This window comes from Ostrea edulis, chromosome 4, assembly GCF_947568905.1.
Source record: "Ostrea edulis chromosome 4, xbOstEdul1.1, whole genome shotgun sequence".
NCBI lineage: Eukaryota > Metazoa > Mollusca > Bivalvia > Ostreida > Ostreidae > Ostrea > Ostrea edulis.
Window position 1 is genome coordinate 85,719,511 of NC_079167.1, and position 21,452 is coordinate 85,740,962.

Sequence of the window (21,452 nt, forward strand, 5' to 3'; positions counted from 1 at the left end):
CAAACAATGGGGAGAAGGCAGAGTCTCTTGTCATGAGAGATTGTCAGAGGTAGAACGTACGTTTGGAGTGAATTTCAACACATAATTTATTCTGTCATATCTTGGCTGTCTGGAATATTTGTGGCTAAAATATAAAGTTATGCAAACAAAGCATAGTCTTTTGAAGCTCGCAGAATGATTTGTTGTCAGATAACAAAGACTAAATGCAACTACACTAAATAGATTTTGTTCCATAGCCCTATCACAATTCAACACAAGCCTTGCTACTGAATTGGTAATCTTTTCATTTTCAATATTCTGGAGAGGGAGGGAGGGAGAGGGAGGGAGAGGGAGTTTCTAAAATGTTCCTTTGCAACGTTATATCAGTTTACATTTACTGGTACAGACCAAAACTTGAAAACCATTATTTGAAATAGATTCTCTCACATAAAGAGTTTTTGGGTATCATTATGAATGATTAAAAATATGTCACTATTTCAAATTAGCTCACATGTCGCAGGTTATCTAACTCCAGATGCTGTTTATGTTTCTCTTCATCACTGTGTTATCTTAAATAGCATCCCTCTAATGATATATATATATAAAACTGTATATATATATATATATATATATATATATATATATATATATATATATATATATATATATAAAGCACTAAATAATCACAACTAGGTACTGAAAATTTTCGCCCCATATATATATATGGGTGATTAATTAGCTATTCTGTCATTTTTATTTTCCAGGATAACACCCATTATATTTAATTACAATTTCACTTTCCAAAAAAATTTCTGTTGTTAAATAATACCGAAAATAGTTATTTCGGATTTCAAACATTTCGGTTGAGCATCACTGAAGAGACATTATTTGTCGAAATGCGCATCTGGTGCATCAAAATTGGTACCATATACGTTTTACATTATGACCCCTGGGTCGAGGCCTCTGCTGGTGGACTGTTAGTCCCCGAGGATCTCTACAGCCCAGTAGCTAAGTACTTCGTTACTAGCTTGAAAATACGGATGTATATTAAATTGCTGTTATAAAATTTAGAAATTCATTTCAAAATTAAGGATTATCTCCCTCATGCATAGCTCTTATCCTTGGACGAATTTGGCTCCACTTTTTTGGCACGCTGTTTTTTGGCTATATTTAGCTCTAAAACTTCATAGTTATTTCGGATTTCAAACATTTCGGTTGAGCATCACTGAAGAGACATTATTTGTCGAAATGCGCATCTGGTGCATCAAAATTGGTACCGTATACGTTTTACATAGATGTAGAGTATATGTGAATTTGTGAATTTTGATCTTTCAGTCACCTTCTGGTTTTATACATTGAACTGGCTGTATGCTGCAACATGTATCTGTTATTTCAAATTTATTGGTCAGCACAGAACCAGCAATATACATAAAACGACAGATAAAATAAAATTTGTTGAAATTCGCTTCAGAAGCTCCACCCCTGATAATCTCTCATGACAAGAGGCTCCACCCTCTCTCCATTTTGGAGCTCCAATATTTTATCAAACTTTATAAGACGAAAATATAAGAAAGTTTCCATTAGCGAATAAATCAAAATAAACACTGCAGGGTATATTTCTGACGGATGGGTCCTCAGACATGTCTTTGTTGTTTGTGAACTCTCATACTGTCGCCTTGTCTGGTTCCGGTCCGTCCTATATAGTTTTCTCCGCAATGAAAGATGAAGATAACGAACAGCGATGAATCTCATAACTCATATAAGCAGTACAAAATAGATAGGCAAAAACGGACCCCTGGACACACCAGAGGTGGGATCAGGTACCTAGGAGGAGTAATATATGATATTTCTAGACCTGTATGATATATTGGTACGTACAGGAACGTTTTACCCCCACTTGAAAGTAAACGTCTCTCCTGTGTTTAAATATGGACAATGGTAATTTTAGTAATATCTAATTCTAATTATAAATTCTATGACACATATATCAACTGCATTTCTGAAGCGTATTGGATTTCTGCATTCTATTGAAAATCAAGGTTTGATAAAATTCATATTAACTTCCTTCGCATATAATGACACATCAATATTTTATAAATTAGTTCAGCTTTTTATGTAAACCTATGAAAATCTCTCGACGATGAATCATTTTATGCATTTAAAAAATCACCGTATGTGACGTAGAACTTCAGTATCGCATTACTGTATTTTTATTTCTACTGATTTTCATCATAACACAAAACGTGATTGGTAAGTTGGTTGCATATTGTTTAACGTCCCGCTCGAAAATGTTTCACTCATAGGGAAACGTTTCCATTGCCGTTCACCGGCTGCAAAATTTAGACCTAAGATGGGCGCTCAAGGCCTTAGAACAGGGAGGGATCTTTATCGTGCCATGCTGTGACGAAAGGTCTCGAGTTTACAACAAGCGAGGGGTATTGAGGACCTATTCTAACCCAGATTCCCACAAATGTTCGCCACAATATTAACAGCGAAACTTGATGACAGACTTTTACATCAATAACTTCCCATATTTATGTAACAATATTTAATTATCACTATAATGTGTTGATGTCTCTCAACTGCTTCCATACGCTAGAGCATGATTTGAGTATGATGAATTTCTAAATCGAGACAGGATACCGACAAATAAGATAATTTTACAGGGTATTCAACAGCCTCGTTTGAAATAAACAATTTTGCAATTTCTATGGCCGTCATAATAATCTAATTTGCAAATACAACGTGTTTAAAGGTAGAATGCTGTCTGATATGCTTCATACCAAATGTTAGGCACAAGATTGAATAGTGTTATTGAAGAACTCCAAGAAGCTTTGAAGAACAATTTCGGGGTACTTTTTCGTATAACGTGGATTCAAAAAAGTGTTTAATAGAATATTTTTTGGATGAGTGATCCGATAAAATAAATTTTCCCCAACTTTCGGTGTTATTGAATAAGCAGCTGTTTATGACTTTGATAATGAAGAAATATCAGAGATGAATAGTGTTGTGAAGAATAGCCCAATGTACGAAATTCAGTTGACAGAAAACGAAAAGAAATTACAAACGTATTGTGCCACATCTGCCAGAAGTGATGTAAATGAAATGGGGATTCTAACAAATTCTAAAGAACATTTACAAAACTTTCTCAAATCAACAACATAATAGCGAAAAATTTTTCAACACCTTACGTGACCAATCCTCATGATAGATTAACGACAAGATTTGTTGACATCATAGACAGATCAACAAAAAAACTGGATATATTCTTATCTAATGTTCAGTCATTTGAAAAAGAGTTCTTCGCTAAATACCACTTCGATTCTACGCACAAGTCCTCGGTACCCTTTGCTTGTAATAAGAGGTAAGTAAATGGGGTGGTCCTCGGATGGGACCGTAAACACCCAGGGCCCGTGTCACAGCAGGTGTGACACAATGAAGACCCCTCCCTTTTCAAAAACCGCCAGCACCGAGGATAGGCCTAAATTTTAGAGCCCATCACCCAGAATGGTGGCATCTCGAAATGAGTGAAAAAAATCTGGAGAGGGGTGTTAAACAATAAACAACCAATCAATCATCTACGCAAAAGTACTTTGAAGTTGATATTAAATCCTGATGTACGATATCTTTATAGTCTTTGGTGATCAGGTCTTCCAACAGTCTTTGAATTGCAATGGGCACGCATAGTGTTCCTTTACTAGTTGACCTGTATTGATATTCTTACAAGGCATAATTTTTATCAAAACCTCTATACGAAAAAAAAAAAAGATCTTGGTGTGGCCTTCAACTGGAATTTCAAATATATCGACGACGTTTAATTAATAATAATTTTCAGTCATATATCAATTCAATATATCCCTATGAACTCGAAATAAAATATACCAATCTTCCACATCTGCCCTGTACATGAATATTCTATTTAAGGTGTTAACGATAAACTATCAACTCAATTTTTAAAAAATGTAATGACTCCATCGTCTCCATCGTCAACTTTTATGTAGCAATATTCCATTATCTCCTGTATATGGTATTTACATATCTCAGCTAATTCGATACACAAGAGCTTGTTCTGTGTATGATCAGTTTTTGAATCGAGGAAGACTACTGATAAGCAATTTTATGTTACAGGGCTTTACAGTCTTGTTGAAAGTCAGCATTTTGGAAATTCTATACTTGTTATAACGATGCAACCTGTCATTGGTTGTCTGACGTGTTTTATATAAATTATCCAGCCGTTCTTTGCACACTGATATAGACTACATATTACTCCGTTTACCTGATCAACATCTTGGGTTCACTTCGGTTGTAACCGGTCGACAGGGGATGCTTACTCCTCCTAGGCATCTGATCCTACCTCTGGTATAATTCGGGGTCCATGTTTACCGAACTCTTATTGTATTCTTAATAAGAGTTATGAGATTGATGTGTGCGTTATCTTTACCTTTTCATACTATGTATCGTGATGTTACTCAATGATTGCTAGCGTATTTATATGTACAAATGTAGACAATACATGTAGGTTGCTTAAATATTTATTGAAAAGCAATATTCTGATAAAGAATAGAAAAATCTATAAACAAAGATTTGTCCATTTGACAATCGCTGAGGACATTTGCTACATCTGTACAAACTTACATTGTATTTATTGTGAAATTCCCAGAAATTCTACAAAATTGTTATAATGTTGTATTTCAAAATAACGTATTGTCTTACATCTCATTTGAAACATTTTGAATAAAATCTGCAAAATATCAAATATGAATTGTAAAAAAGATGAATTTATATCAAATATAAAAAATTCTAATATATCACTAAAATCTGTATAATATTACAGGTACCATTGTCAAAGTGATCTACACAATTCACTGTTTAATGTTAAGTTACACATAGGTTTGTTCACTGTTAAGATCTTTCCTCCAATTTCAATTTTACGCCATTCAGAGGTTTTAATAGGCCTGTCTTATCTAACTGCAAAGGTATCTGAAAAAAGAAAAAGAAAACGCTTTTCTTCCATATAAAATTAAAACGAAAAACAATATATGTTCCTATACAATTCAGCATTGTTATAATACACCATCAATCCAATTTCCTTTGTCCTACCTCAGTTTCGTCACAAGTAAGAAAACGATAGTGTTGAAGAATGTACACAATGGCACACTTAGCCTCCATGGCGGCAAGACGTTGTCCTATACAGTTTCTGGGACCGTGACCAAACGGAAGATAGGCATATGGATGACGATTAGCTTTGTTTTCAGGAGAAAATCTGAAGTTCAAATTATTTAACTCAACAAATATAAAGTTAAAGTCATATTTACTAGTCGACAAAGCAGTTTATTTCGTTAAAGGTACATGTGTTCCAATGTTTTTATGTTAGATTCTAGTAAAGAAATCAATAGTACACTTAATTGTTGTACTTCTTATAGGAGCTTGATCAATGTCCGTTATCTTCACTGTATCATACATTAAAACTAAAATAAATTCTTAAATATGCACACAAAGAGATAAATGAAAATATTTTCAAAATACAGCCTGTCTTTAAAAACACTTGCTTTCCAGCAGAATGCTGATCATGTGACTATCTTATTTGCATACCACGTGTTATTTTTTCTGCAATTAATGGTTATGTACATATCTAACTATTCTTTAGTGTTTTACACATGATCTAGCAGTCTTATATCTACAATCGATGAACCTGATGTCAAAATTACGACATAGCTAAATATCTGACCACGCGAGAAGAAGCGCGTGCAGTGCATACACCAGTAGTCAAAATAAAATTTCAGTTCTAATCTATTCCTTTCTTATGGGGTAAAATTAAATAATTTACATTGCTTACGTTATCTATCGCCTTTATATATATATATATATATATATATATATATATATATATATATATATACAATGAACATATTAGTTTGGAAACCAAAAAAATCTTGATAATTAGTACGCATGTACGCTTAAGTTAAAAACAAATTGTTCATAATTTGTTCTTTGGCAATTGTTGTAGGCCTAGTGAATCGAAATCTACTTGCCACAAGGTTTACTCGAATATCATCAATTCTAGTATTTATTACTTCTAAAGCCGTACTTTTTCAATTCATCTATAAAAGGGGAGGCAACTACTAAACTTTTATAACTATATTGGATGTTTGCATGAGAACAGTTTGATTACATGACAAATATGCGCATCCGTATGATATTATATGGCTGTTTTAAATAGATCAAGAATGTAAAGAAAAGCTGTAACACTCCCCCAGGGTTTAAACATTGACCTAACTGGTGATAACAACGCTACTATACTCAAGCTTTATCAAAATTGCCACTAGAATCCTGACGTTTTCAGTAAGAAAGTATCATTAAACATCTGAAGATGTCTGAGATGGTCTCCATCTCAGTGTTTTGCACTTGACTTTGATTTTCTAGAGTTTTCTTTAAAAGTTTTATACCAGACGATTCTAGCAGCACGTTCAGTGTGCCTTAGTTTATTATATTTTCCTTGTGTATAAAAAAGCTCTAAAGGTGTGCGGCGTAGTATTATATTTTTGCAGTTCAATCTCACAAATCCTATCATATACCGGCATCCTATAAAGAATGCAAAATTGACAGCAGGGCAGACACGTACCCAGTTTTCTGATCAAGAAATCTAAACAAAGCACAACTTCAGTTGATGCTGTACATCACAGAGTATCTATCTTTTCACTAAGCCCTACAGGGAAGGTATTGTGCTGTTTTCAATGATACATGTTCATCAGGATACCAATTGGTGGTTAATGAGAAAGAACAGAGGACGATGACTCGGGAACACAGGTCGTAATAAGCTATCTAAAATTATACAAAACCTTACCTCTCAGGATCATATTTTTCGGGATCTGGCCAGTATTCAGGGTCTCTGTGCACCGCATAAATAGCAAAAGACAAGTCGGTGTCCTTGGGGATCTTATAACCAGCTATTTCCATCTCTGTGTTGTTTTTTCGATTTAATCTAAAATTTAACAGAACAGAGATACGTTGCAGGATACATTAAATCTTCTACCATACCCATATCCTTACTCCTCACGAAAGTATTAGCTGCTGTGAAGGAAAAACGTTAGATGTATTGTACCAAAACATATGTAAAAAGTGCTGTAAATCAAATGTGGATTCTGAAAAATTCCAAAGAACTTTTAGTTAATTTGGAATCACAAAACCTTTTCTAAATCAACAACAAAACATATGACTTTTCAATACTTCACACGACTATTCTTCATAATAAATTCAAATCAATGCTTTTTGACATCATAGAAAGTTGTATCTTGAATGAAAACAGAATACGCAAATATTATTAAATCTTATGCCCAGTCACCCCAAAACTACTTTGTGAAACACCACGCTGATTCTACGCACAAGAACTATGCAGTTGGCATTATAAAGGTGCTGAAATTACACATTGACAATATTTACGTAGTCTTTGGTGATCAGGTCTTCCAACAGTTTGTGAGCACAAATTCTGCTCCATCAAGAGTTGACCTGTGTTCCATTCTTATGAGATATACTTCATCCAAAAGCTTCTGCATGAGAAGAACAGAGTCTCTTGCTGTAGACTTCACCTCGACATACAGATATACCGACAACGTTTCAGCTTTTAACACTACTAATTTTCATTTATATGCCGAATCGATATATCCTATTGAACTTGAAATAAAATACACCACATCATCTTCCATATCTGCTTTGTATTCGAATATTTTATTGCATTATTTTCAACAGCAAACTAAAACATAACTGTATGACAAACGAGATGGCTTCAGCTTCTCCGTGGCAAACTTCCCATGTTTGTGTAGAAATATTTCATTATTACCTGCATATGATGTGTACGAGGGCTGTTAGATATGTAATGTGTATTGTACCACAGCGGAATAACGCTTTGCACGATTTCGTGGATGATGTTATTCGTGATTAGCTCTATTCAATACTTTTCCAACGGTATAAACACGAGCCTTCAGCTTCACGTAGTTTTAAACTTATAGACATTTCAATAGAGCCAGTCGTTGACCACTGTTGTAAAAATGGTTGGGAAACGGGTTGATAATATTGAAGAAATTAGAGCTTATATAAAAGTTCGTACAAAACCCGGTCATTCGGTAATGCAGATTTTTACTGAATTGAGGGAAGTTTATGGGTCTGATAAGGTATCTTATGAGACAGTTCGTAGGTGGAGAAAGAAATTTCTGACTGGCACAGAGTCCATCAAAGATGCAGCATAATCTGGCCGACCTGTGAATGTAAAAAGCAAGGCAAATGTCTCAAAAGTCAGGGAAATAATTGAATGTGACGGCACACACACGATTTATGATATTGCCAAAGTTGTTGGCATATCGCTATCGCGGGTGCATTTCATTTTAAAGCGTATTTTGAAAGGACGATAGATTTCTGCCAGATGGATACCGCATATATTGACAGATGACCAAATACAGGTACGAGTACAAACCGCTAAGCAATTGCTCAAAATGTTTCCCAAATTCAATCAAAGACAATTTGCTAACATTTTTACTGGTGACGAAACATGGATTCACTATTTCGAACCAGTAAGAAAAATTAGAAATAAAATATGGCTAACTATACACGGTAGAAGGACCGTAGTTGCCAAACGAACCATAAGCACAAAGAAGGTTCTTTACTGCATATTCTTCTCATGTGATGGTATAGCCGTACAAATTCCGGTGCCGAAGGGCAAAAATGTTATTTTATTACCGAGATGTTATACTAAAAGACCTCAATAAATATTATCATAAACGACGCCCTGTGTCAGGATTTAGGCATGTTCGTCTACTTCATGATAATGCTTCATCACATACATGTACATCTGAGCTTGTGAAGCAATTTTTGAAGTCGTCGAAGGTTACCGTCTTGCCACACCCACCATACTCTCCAGATCTAGCCCCATGCGACATTTTCCTTTTTCCAAAACTTAACAAGTTCTTATCTGATCGTCGTTACAAGTCCCGACATGGCCCAGCCATCAGTCAGTGCCTCAGAGGTCTACCTAAATCAGCGTATCGTGACGCATTTCAGAAATGGATTCAGAGATTGAAATTATGTATTTTAAACCGCGGAGAATACTTTGAGGGGATGTAATGTTCATTTCACTATTTGAGTCGAATGCTTTTGAGATATCATACAATACACATTACATATATTAAATAGCCCTCGTATGTCCCTAAACTTGAGTTGATACGCGAGAGCATGTTCTAAAGGCAGGCTATTGGCAAATACGTGGATGTTTGAGGGGTTTCTACAGTCTCATTTGAAGTTGGCATTTCGGAAATTTCATGGTTGTTTTAGTGATATTGTATGCCAGGGGTTCGTGTACTCAGGAAGAGCAAGTATCTCCTGTTGACAGGAGACATCCGCTGTGATCCATCTGGCTTTAAAAGGTAAACGGAGTGATTAGTAGTCAAATAAATCCAGAGTTGTATCAAACACGTTAGACACCATTCGACAGACTTTATTTGCATATAATAATATTTGTAAAATACTGACTCTAAACCCCTTTAACATAAACTTATCCGTCAATAGTATGTTTCAGCGTAGAAATTGATGGTACGCAAAACATATTTAACATACCAAATGATTTGGGGTTACGAGTTATGGTAATAATGGACTACATACAATTGCATAACTCGGGCTGGAAAAGTCGATATACATGTAGTTTGCAAATGACATCTATGGTCAGGAAAACATGCAAATATGAAATAACTGTCGAAGACTGTGGGAGATTCGATGAATTCAGAGAAGAGAAGAAAAGATTCCTATAGTGCTGATTCCTTCTACCTGAATAAGGTTATAGGACATATATATGTGCTAATTTGAAAAGTAAAAGAAATTTATGCATATTTTCCTGGGACTGCATGCTAATTAACATATCTTTTTTCAATGAAAGGTGAAGATAATTAACAGTGAATCAATCTCATAACTCCTACAAGCAATACAAAATAGAGACTTGGACAGGCACAGACCCCTGGATACACCAGAGGTGGGATCAGGTGCTTAAGAGGAGTAAGCATCTCCTGTCGACCGGTCACACCCGCTGTGAATCTTATATTCTGATCAGGTAAACGGAATTACCCGTAGTCAAAATCAGTGTGCTAAGAACGGCCTAACAATCGGTATGAAACAAGTCAGACAGTATTTTACCAACTGCTATGTTGTATTGGCAAAGTAGATTGTTATAACGGCCATAGAATTTGCAAAATGCTGACTTTAAACGGGACTGTTGAAACATCTTCACCATCAGTTTGTTTTTCAGTAGCCTGCCTCGATTGAAAAACTGATCATACGCAGAACAAGCTTTCGCGTATCAAATCAGTTGAGAGACATAAACACCATGTGCAGGTGATAATGGAATATTGCTATATAAAATGGGAAGTTGACGACAGAAAAATTGAAATCATCTCGGATATCATAAAGTAGAGTTAGTTTCCCGTAAGATTTATTTTCAATCAAATATCTACGTATGAAACAGAAGTGGACGACTCTGTGGTGTCTTTTGTTTCACGTTCACAGGGATATATCGAATCGACATATGAATGAAAATATTATTATTGTTAATAGATAAAACATCGTCAATATATCTAAATGTCGCATTGAAGACCACAGCAAGATATGTTTTCTTTTCACGTAGAAGTTTCTGGATAAATTCTGCTTCATAAGAATATAAAAACAGGTCAGCTAACACATTTAATACAAAAGATAGGATACCTTACGGCAGGCGGATAGAATCTCAGTGTCTCACTGAATACCCAGTCCAGGTAGTCAATCTTTAATACATTGTCATATGTTGGCAGTTCCTGAAAATATTCATTACAACACTTTTGTGTCATGCTAGAACTTGATTAAAATTCACTAATTATTTCCCAGAATTATTGCAAACTGAAAAATAGCGTACGGATAGTAAGATATTGCTACAAAATTAATTAATATCAATTCCTACTTTTCCTAAAACAGAGTCAATTTCGTCAATAAGTTTTTCCTGGATTTCTGGGTTGGTTGCCAAGCAGTGCGACATAAATGTCATGGTGCTGGCTGTTGTGTCATAACCCGCAAGGAGAAATAGAATCGCATTCCCAGTCACTTCGTCCTCAGTCAAACCTATTGTTATATGAAAGAAAATAAAGAAATCAATGGAAGTTATATGAAAATACCACTAAATCTTTGGGGGTAAGGGGAGATTTGTTTGCATATCATTTTGCGTCCAATCGAAAAATATTCATTTCATATCCAAAGGACCGGTAAATTTCACCTCTAAGGACGAAAAAAATAATCACTACCCAACTTTAAAACTTTAGGGTTGACGTGGAGTCGGGATCAGGTATCGAACCTGGGGCTCCTGTTTGCAAAGTGACCGCCGTAACCACTAGATTCCTGTGATCGAGTACACACACACACACACACACACACACACACACACACACACACACACAGAGAGAGAGAGAGAGAGAGAGAGAGAGAGAGAGAGAGAGAGAGAGAACCTCGTTTTTTCCATTTCTCTGGGTCTCCTTCGTAGCTGTGTTTATCTTCAATCTCGTTTTTATCCGTGTCTTTGTGGGCATTTAGCATCATTTGTAGCAAATCTTTTCTATTCTGTTTGACAATGAATAAGACGTACGTATATATATATATATATATATATATATATATATATATATATGGCCATACCCATTAAAGATTGTTTACTATGATTGGGTCAAATGCTGTCTGACGTGCTTCATACCGATTGTTAGGCCGTTCTTGGCACATTGATTTTGACTGCGGATAACTCCATTTACCTGATCAAGATATAGGGCTCACGGCGGGTGTGAACGGTCGACAGGGGATGCTTGCTCCTCCTAGGCAACTGGGCACCTATTCACAAACTATCTTACGACTAAGATCAAAATTTACAAACACTGTAATTTCCTTATTTTTCATCTCTTGTAGACTTTCTTAATTAATATGTAAAGTACATCCATGGTTTATAAAACTTTAATGCATATGACCTTGTGATCGGTATTTGATTATCAGACAGAGTTATTTTTTTCATCTTAGTCGTAAGATCTTTTGTGAATAAGGGCCCTGATCCCATCTCTGGTGTGTCCAGGGGTCCGTGTTTGCCCAACTATCTATTTTGTATTGCTTGTAGGAGTTATGAGATTGATCACTGTTCGATATCTTCACCTTTCATTGATACTATGATACAGATTTGTTTCTGTCTTCGTAAAGAAAAAGGGAAGATAATGGACCGTGACCAATGTTATAATTCCTACAAAGAATACAAATTCAAACTTCCAAACCCTGGACATACCGGAGGTGGGATCAAGTGCCTAAGAGGAGTAAATACTTATAACCCCTGTCACATTTGTCATGAGTCCTATATTTTAATCACGTAAACGGAGTAATGGAGTCAAAAATAGTATGTAAAGAAAGGCCCCAACAAATGGTATGAAACATGTTAGACAGTTTTCAACTTAATGACAGGTTGTATTTCCAAATCAAATCTTTATAACAATCACAAAAATTGCGATATGCTGACTTTTAACGAGACTGTTGAAATCCATATAATATCAAATTCCTTATCGGTATCCTACCTCGATTTAAACACTGATCATATGCATAAAATGCTCTCATTTTTGCTGAGTCTTTATTTGAAATATTCATTCTCTAGATATTCTTAAAACTGCTCTTGGAACACTACGATTTGTCTGCGATAAACTACGAAAATACCTTATCTCCCTCGTCCCGCATTCCGATAGCTTGGTGAACTGCCGATTTGAAAAAGGTCATGAGTCTTCGATTATTCAACGGTGATATGTTGAAGTAGTTCAAAACCACGTCCAATTTGGGAAATATTACTAAACGAATATTTTCAAAACAATATCATGAAAAGGATTGGGTTTGATCTCTTTCACTATACACTGTAATTCAAGTAGAATATTGATAAGAGCTTTTATCATACTAATTTTCGTGACGTAAATATAATTTAGCATATTCGCAAAAATCAAGTGCACTCACGTATGAGAAACAGAAGAGGAGTAAATCGTATGTTAAACAATTCTTTGGCATATTTCACAAATGTATTATCGGGGTTTGTTTGAGAATCAGTGTCCATCCCAAATCCAAGTGAAGCTATAACATCCATGGTGTATCTACCGAACACCCTGTAAATAAACAACAACATTGGATTCAAAATGTAGGCCAGATGAAGTGTTTATCTTACTTCTCTATTACTAACTGATTGTTTTTCATCTTTCACATTTCTGTCGTGGGATATAGTTCTTTTGGAAGAGGTGGATCTGTAGCTCTCTGATCTATTCCAAAATTTTCTCAAAAAGATACAGATCTGCAGTTTTGCAAGATACAGCAAGATGTGATTAGAAAGATTACAGAAATGAACATGAATAATTGCTTTTAATTATAGATTCTGAACTAAATAGATTCTTTTACTCACTCTTTAAATTCAATAGTGTTTCCTTCATCGGCCTCTTTTTTCAAAATCTTCAATAACAACTCATACTTCTTTTTTAAAAGTGGATCCATCTACAACAAATGAAAGCTTCATAGCAATCATCACTTTTGGACAAATGACTGTTCGAGAAAAATATTTTTTGAGGAAGCAACACCCATTTGCTTGAACTAAGGACAGTTAGACTCACGTTTTTATTTCAGCAAATAATGCATAGTTCCAAACAATACTAAAGCGTCACTACCCACAATTATCTATAGCAAAATCTACCGCAGTATACCTTTCTCATTTTTCCACTTGAAAACGTCGGTAGAAGTGTATTTCTCATAAATCGCCAATGGTCATCTTCTACAACGGTCAAGCCATGTCGCAATTCACTTCTGTTTCTAGAGAATTCCTGAAATTAGATAATACAAAAAATGAGTAGATGACGAAAAGAGAACATTCTCATAAATTCAGTGACATAAGGTGTTGCACGTCTCATGTTAATTTCCGTAAAGGTGTTGCATGAAAAATCGAAAAAATTAAGTTATTCAAATATATGATAAAACCAATTGGAACGTATCTCTTGATTCAATAATTTTTGAAAATAAGTTTAAAAGACGTGTATTGACAAAATTAGCCAAAATATTTCGAGTTTAAATCAAGCAATAAGCGATTTATATGATTTTTAGCATTAAAATGGAGGGGTATCCCCGAATTTCAGAAAAAACTGCCTCCGTGAAACAAAATAAATTTAGCATGAACATGTTCTTCGAGTTTTCCTCTAAAAACTGTCACTTTGAAATGTTGTTTCCCGAGGGTATTTTTTTGTAAATTTAAAAAATTCGAAACGACTTCACTGGTATATTCAACTTCACCTGTACGTTAATTTTCCTTAGTAATGTATGTTCTACTGCGTGACCCAATGGTTAAGGTCGTCGACTCTTATATGTAAAGATGTCGACATAATGAATTAAATGGGTTAGAACGCAATATGTAGGTTGGTCATTGAAAGTGGTTTTCTGTTGGTTTGAAGTAAGAGTCTCTCCAACTTACCTTATTGGGAAAAGTGAAGAAAGGTTTTTTGGTGCTGATTAGTGCAGCTATATTTGGAATGATTGTGTGAGGTAGAAAATTGAGCTAATCAGAGGATTTCCTCTGAAAAGAGGAAAAATACCCCCCTCCCCGAGGGACTATCTTTATCGTGCAAAACCTGCTGTGACACGAGGCCTCAGTTTTGGCGGTCTCATCCGAAGAGCCGCACAATTTAATCGCCTTAGCAAGGGGTACTGAGGACCTATTGTAACCCGGATAACCACGGAACTTAACACTATTGTGTACTAGTGTCATAAAAAATCTGTATACAAAATCTGAAAGTTCCACCTAAAATTGTTACGAATATATTTAGTAGGTTATGTTTTCTTAAAAGTAAACTCCGAGTTGAAGGTCACAAGGTCAAAGATAATTATATGAAATGAAAGGTCTTGCCATAAGAAATCTATATAAAAGATATGAAAAATCTTCTTCAAATAGTTCAGGAAATATTGTATAGGTCAGATTTTTATTAAAAGTAGGTCAAACCTTCAGGTTAAGGTCACAAGATCACACACCAGTGCATCACATGAAAGGTCATTCCATAAAAAAATATAAACAAAATATGAAAGCCCTAGCTAAAATAGTTCAAGACATATTTGTATTTTTTAAATTCCCATATGTCAGCATGTAACACTTTGATCCCCCATTGTGGAGACACGCTACCCCGGGGACGATGAATTGCACAGATTTGGATCTACTCGATGTAAGGATGTTTTCATGTCAATTTCAAATTTTTCTGGCCAAGTGGTTCTTCAGAGGAAAATTTTAAAACTATTTTACCTATCTATTCGCATTTAAAACTTTGATCCCCTATGGTGGTCCCACCGATTTTTAAAGATTTATGACTTTCCCTATATATATGCATGTAAAACTTTGACATCCTCCATCCCCCCCGGAGGGGGGCATTTTCTCAATAAACATGAATCTGCTCTATGTCAGGAAGCTTATATGGAAATTTCAACTCTTCTGGCCCAGTGGTTCATGAGAAGGATATTCTGGCCCAGTGGTTCATGAGAAGGATATTCTGGCCCAGTGGTTCATGAGAAGGATATTCTGGCCCAGTGGTTCATGAGAAGGATATTCTGGCCCAGTGGTTCATGAGAAGGATATTCTGGCCCAGTGGTTCATGAGAAGGATATTTTAAAAGATTGTTCCTATATATATACATGTAAAACTTTGATCCCTTATTGCGTCCCCACTCTACAGGGGGGGGGGGATGATTTGAATAAACTTGAATCTGCACCATGCCAGGAAGCTTTCATGGAAATTTCAACTCTCCTGGTCCAGTGGTTTTTAAGTAAATGATTTTTAGATATTTCCCCTATATACTCGCAAGTAAAACTTTGATCTTCCATTGTGGCCCCTTACCCCTAGGACCATGATTTGAACAAACTTGAATCTGCACTATGTCAGGAAGCTTACATGTATGCAACGTGAAGATAACGAACAGTGATCAATCTCATAACTCCTACAAGCAATACAAATTAGATAGTTGGGCAAAGTATTGTTTTCTCTGGCCCAGTGGTTCTTGAGAAGAAGCTTTTTAAAGATTTTCCCCATAAATGTGCATGTAAAACTTTGATCCCCAATTGTTACCCAACCCTACCCTCGGGGACCATAATTTGAGCAAACTATGTCAGGAAGCTTTTATGTAAATTTGAAAATTTCTGTCCCAGTGGCTCTTAAGAAGATTTTTAAATAACCTCATCCTATTTTTGCATTTTTGTAATCTCCCATTTGAAGGGACAAGCCCATTTATTTGATAAAACTTGAATACCCTTTATCCATGGATGATGTGTACCAGATTTGATTTAAATTGGTCCAGTGATTCTGGAGAAGAAGACGAAAATTCGAAAACTTTATAGACAGACAGACGGACAACGGGTGATCAGAATAACCCACTTGAGCTTAGCTCAGGTGAGCTAAAAACATCTGTCCATACAAATAAGATATCCGGTAAACCTAAAAAAACTTACAAATCTGTTTGGAGCCTTGGAAAAATCTTTCACTAAAATGGTCTTAATGATATCAGGATCTGCTATCAGAAGTGATGGGGCACTTCCTAGGTAGGACCTAGAATGAAAGAAACGGTGTATGATTCTGCTCCGTATCATTATATTCATAAACGTTAGACCCCCACCCCGTAACTGCTCCCGATATATGTACTATACCTTGAACATAGTTCACACGATCCAAACATTTTTTCTTGTCCGTGAGCGTGTTCGTCAAGTGTCTAAAGGCATGTTCAACATGTTCTTTTTGATAATTTTCTTTATAGTGTTGATAAAATAAAGGTTATATGTATATATAAAGCGAGGGCATACCCAATAACTTTGCCGTAGGTCTTAACCAATTTCATGTCTAGTCCATGCAATCCCTACAATAAAAAGTCGTATATCAGTATAATTATTGTATAATGAAATAAACACCCTGCATGCATATATATTACACCCGTTACATTGACTTTGAAATAAACAATTAAGAACACAGCAACGGCCGCGGAAAGAAAATGAAATATATTCTCCACTATCATTTATTAAATATATGCCGCGGAATAAAAACTAATATTATTCATTCCCGGATCGAATGACAATATTTGCATGGAGCAATTCGCTATCCAAGTTTATTTGGTTTACAAATAATAAAAGCTGCACTCAATTTTAGCATGACCTCTGTTTACATTGATTACGGACGTACACACTTTGTCTGCTGTCAACAATGTACAGAAAAATGTATACAGTTTGAATTAAAAAACACAAGGAATAATGAAAAATCTATAGAAAAGGGGTTATTGATAGGTTATTGATAGATTAGCAGGAAAGCTCGTACGCTCGCTATCCGCAATACTGCGCGAAGATTTCGGGGAGAAAGGGTTTGGGAGGAATTTCCTGATGTCCATTTAATATCCCATAAACATACCAGTTTCCTCATATCCTTAATCGCTCCAATGTAAGGGAAATAATTAGGAGTAGGAACTCCAAGACGACGCCATAGTCCAAACTTCCATCTGAAGTACCTAAAAATGAACGTGAATTTAAACAGTATGAAAAGGTGAAGATAATTAACGAACAGTGATCAATCTCATAATCCTATAGAGAATACAAAATTAAGAGTAGGGAAAACACGGACCCCTGGGTATACCAGGGATGGGATCAGGTGCCTAGGAGAAAAAAGTTTCCCTGTCAACCGGTCAAACCCGCCGTGAGCCCTATATCTTGATCAGGTAAACAGAGTAATCCGTAGTCAAAATCAGTGTGTCAAGAACGGCTTCACAATAAGCAAGTTCCGAGATATCAGCTCTTCTGTGATGGGAGTACGTTCAGTATTCTGTTGAACGTTTGGGTGGGTACAAGATGTACACATATATTATAGACTAACTATGTTGATAAGAATAAAAGTTCTCAAAGCGTAAATTTTGTTTGTATCAACCATTGATATACATTAAACTGACCATATGAAGAATAATATTTATTTGAATTAGGCCATTAAATTTATTATTCATTTATTTTTTATTTCCTCTTCTGCACGAGTGATACTTTATCAAAGAAAGATGGTGATTATCGATTTTTGTTTGAGCTATTTTATTATCAAATAATCATAAATTTACTAAGATTTGCCAGAAGTGTGTATAAAAGAAGCAATAATTTCCTCCAGTCTCGGAGAAATAAATGACAAAATCTTTTGATTTATTGAATGACTTTTATCGGGAGAACTTTCATCCCCCCCCCCCCCCAAACCCTTAAAATTTGCGTCATTTTATTAATTTCATCTTATTAAAAATGACAGAAAATAATAAGAATGACTACTTAGGAGACATATTTCAAACCCTAAGAAATCTGTAAAATCCATGAGCTTCCGGGGGCTTCGCCCCCTGGACCCTCATCAGGACTTCGTCCTGGACCCACTGGGGGCCTCACGGCGGCCCCCAGCCTCATAAACGTGTGCCCCCTAACCACAATTCCCGGATCCGCCCCTGGTAATTCTCTACATATTGAAACCTATCATTCTAGCCAAATAAGTCTTAAAATCATTATATAAAATTTCATTTGTAAAAAACCATGATGGCAACGATGCTTCACGTTGGTATGGTATCCGGATAGGACCATTTGCAAAAGCGTGACTGCGCGTTAGTCACAACACACCGTCACACCAACAAGCAACGTGCCTTTGCGCCGTCACACCAACAAGCAACACGCTTTCGCGCCGACAAGCAACGCACCGTCACGCTAACATAACTGTACACAACTCGCCTCTGTGCCGACATGCAATGCGCCGTCACGCTAACACAACTTTACACAACTCACTTTCGCGCAGACAAGCGCGAGTTGTGTTAGCGTTCGACCTTCGGTTTGTATTACCCCCCCCCTTTTTATATTCATCTATTTATTTTATGTTTTGTTTCTTTGATATCTTTTAAAGTTTTTTAAAAATCTATTCTGGTGAATCTGAAAAAGAAAGTAAAATATTTTCATTTTTAAAAATGCTTGAAAAGGTATAGATAGGAAAAAAACTCTTCACAACCCTCACATATAAAATCTATATTATATGATAAATAATCTTAGAAATGTGATCTGTCTTTGGTATGTACACATTCCATACTTCCCTACCAGAGTAATCTACCACCAATGAATCAACAAAGCGATCATTGTAAGGCTGTACATGTACGCCAAGCTGAATAACATGGGAACTTGTGCAATTAGGCCTTTCCGGGGTAGTAAACTCTTCTACACGTATAAGAAAATATAATACACAACTATGACATGGAGCCTGGCACTAACTGCATTCATTTAAAGTGGCTTGTCTTTGGTTGTGCACATGACAAGATGCCCTAAACTGAACCGTCTTCTGCTACTTTACTACGATGATCTTTCTCGGGTTGTACATACTTTGCATCAAGATGGCAACCCCAACTCGGGGAATCTTGGAAATTTAGGTGTAATGCGCTAGTATTTAATATAAATATATACATGTAGTTGAATTTGATGGGAGTCGTGATCAAACGGTAAACTTTAACTTACAATAATTCCTAAAATAATGAAAACAAACACAATATATTCCAGATATACATTTATTAGGTTAAACTAAAGTAAGAACATCTACGAACAGCAGTTAAATTACATTAAATCATGAAATTTTACCAGCGTACTCTAAATTAATCAAGTACTCTGTTTAGTAGGACCGATAGACGTCTAACTAAATATAGAACGACAGTATGACCAGTGTCGAAACATCACCTAGGGTGATGAGGGCTACCCCGTTTCTTTGGCTAGAAAAGAAAACAGGTTATATTATGACATTTTGCAGGGCTTGTCCAGAGTACAAAAAGCGGAGTGGAGTGAAACTGCGATGTTGAGTACCATTTTGACATATAAAGGTCATTCTCCCTCCCTCATTTCCTGTGTGCAAATGTAGAACTGATGTCAGCTTGCTTCTATATTCAATCATGATACACGAAAACCAAATATCTAAACAAAGCTAACTCAGTGCAATGCTTTGTTCACAGACAGGGTTGCCTTTTTGCACTTATATAATCTATTATGTGACAGGGGGAAAATGACCATAAATTAAAGTGAAGCTTCAAAGACATTTAGAAAAGATTTGTCACTGCAGCAAGCAGCAAATCTGATATCAGGTTGACAGCCGTATCGTACTCTAACATCATTCTAAAAACAATGATGGTGATGAATTACCAATTTATATTTCATCACCTTGTAGTGGGAGTAGCATTCTTTTCATGTTCTCATACCCTGATTTGCTAGTTCACCTCACTGTATTACACAAGTCAGTTTGATAATGTAGCTTTTGGTCAGTCTACGCGGCTTGCTTTGTGATACTGCGTTTCTTTTCTTAGTTTAACCATACTACACCAAATGATGAGCACTTAAACCTGACGTTTGTCTTCATTTTGAATCTTCATTACATGTGAGTATTTAGTTCATACATCTAGCTTTTGATTGTATAGCTTATTCCAGATTAATATCACTTCACCCCGCTCTACTCGGCGTTTTACCCCAAGCCCATTTTGCAGTTAGAATGGGAAAATCCCTTCGTAGTCTGGTAAAATATCAGCCCGATGACAAAGTCCCCACATTACAAGTGTCGTCTACCTTGTCATGTAGTATCGTCTACATTGTCGTGTACAGATTCTCAAGCTTCATTAGAAAACACAGGATCATACTTACAGGTAAACAGCAGGCAGAAGAAAAACGACGATTAAAATCCAGTTATTGATGGCCACCACCCCCAGTATGTCCATGTTGTCCTTTACAATACCCAGTCCTTATCGGTTTCTCGTTTATAAACAAGCCGACGATGACTCACAAACCAACATCTACGAAATATCTATTTAAAGATGGATAATGTATATCTCACTTTTAATTGATAAACATTGCAGCATATCATGTGTCAGAAAATGTTAATGTAACATTTTAAAACATGTTATTTATGTCATTGACGCATGACCTGGTGTACTTGGTACGGTGCGATAGATGCAAGTTTCCTTTTACTGAAATAATCTTTTTCAATAACCCTTATTTTGACCTACTGATAAACGTTAATGAATCGACCGTATTCGTGATTATGTTAGAGAATGTGTACGAGGATACGAGAAACTCTCTTTTGTTATTGTTTCGTTAGAATCATTCTTTACATATTGTTGGAAAAAAATAGACTTAAATATATAAGTTTTCAACAAGATTCATTTTTATTGTATATGTAGTTTTTGCAAGAAATTCTCCCTGGATGGCAGCGTGTAAGAAGTAAAAGCAACTCATTTTGAGTTTCCGGGTATCAATTAAAGAAATAAATTCATTAAAAGGGTTATTTTTGGTTGGAATATACTACAGCTGACATACGCAGGGAGGGAGAAAGAAAAGAAAAAAGAACGAGAGAAAGAAAGAGATGCCATGGTGATGTTAAA

General features: G+C 35.8%; 1 protein-coding gene across 1 annotated transcript; it reads right to left on the bottom strand.

The window, feature by feature from the left end:
- Window positions 1-4,497: 4,497 nt before the first annotated feature.
- Window positions 4,498-20,861, bottom strand: LOC125668692 (cytochrome P450 3A11-like). The gene is made up of 14 exons (XM_048903038.2): window positions 20,716-20,861; window positions 17,453-17,549; window positions 16,858-16,910; window positions 16,510-16,606; window positions 13,737-13,853; window positions 13,442-13,530; window positions 13,006-13,151; window positions 12,718-12,845; window positions 11,487-11,598; window positions 10,949-11,106; window positions 10,717-10,805; window positions 6,824-6,961; window positions 5,080-5,242; window positions 4,498-4,959 (listed from the first exon to the last, which is right to left on the bottom strand). Exons 1-14 carry the CDS (start codon window positions 20,787-20,789, stop codon window positions 4,882-4,884), a joined length of 1,539 nt encoding a protein of 512 aa, XP_048758995.1. The 5' UTR covers window positions 20,790-20,861; the 3' UTR covers window positions 4,498-4,881.
- Between the last annotated feature and the right edge of the window lie 591 nt (window positions 20,862-21,452).

Coding starts and splice junctions, on each gene's coding strand:
- LOC125668692 (XM_048903038.2), bottom strand. CDS start 20,789: ATGGACATACTGGGGGTGGTGGCCATCAATAACTGGATTTTAATCGTC. Junction 16,911..17,452: donor TTAAGGATATGAGGAAACTG/GTATGTTTATGG, acceptor TTTTTATTGTAG/GGATTGCATGGACTAGACAT. Junction 4,960..5,079: donor TTACTTGTGACGAAACTGAG/GTAGGACAAAGG, acceptor TTCTTTTTTCAG/ATACCTTTGCAGTTAGATAA.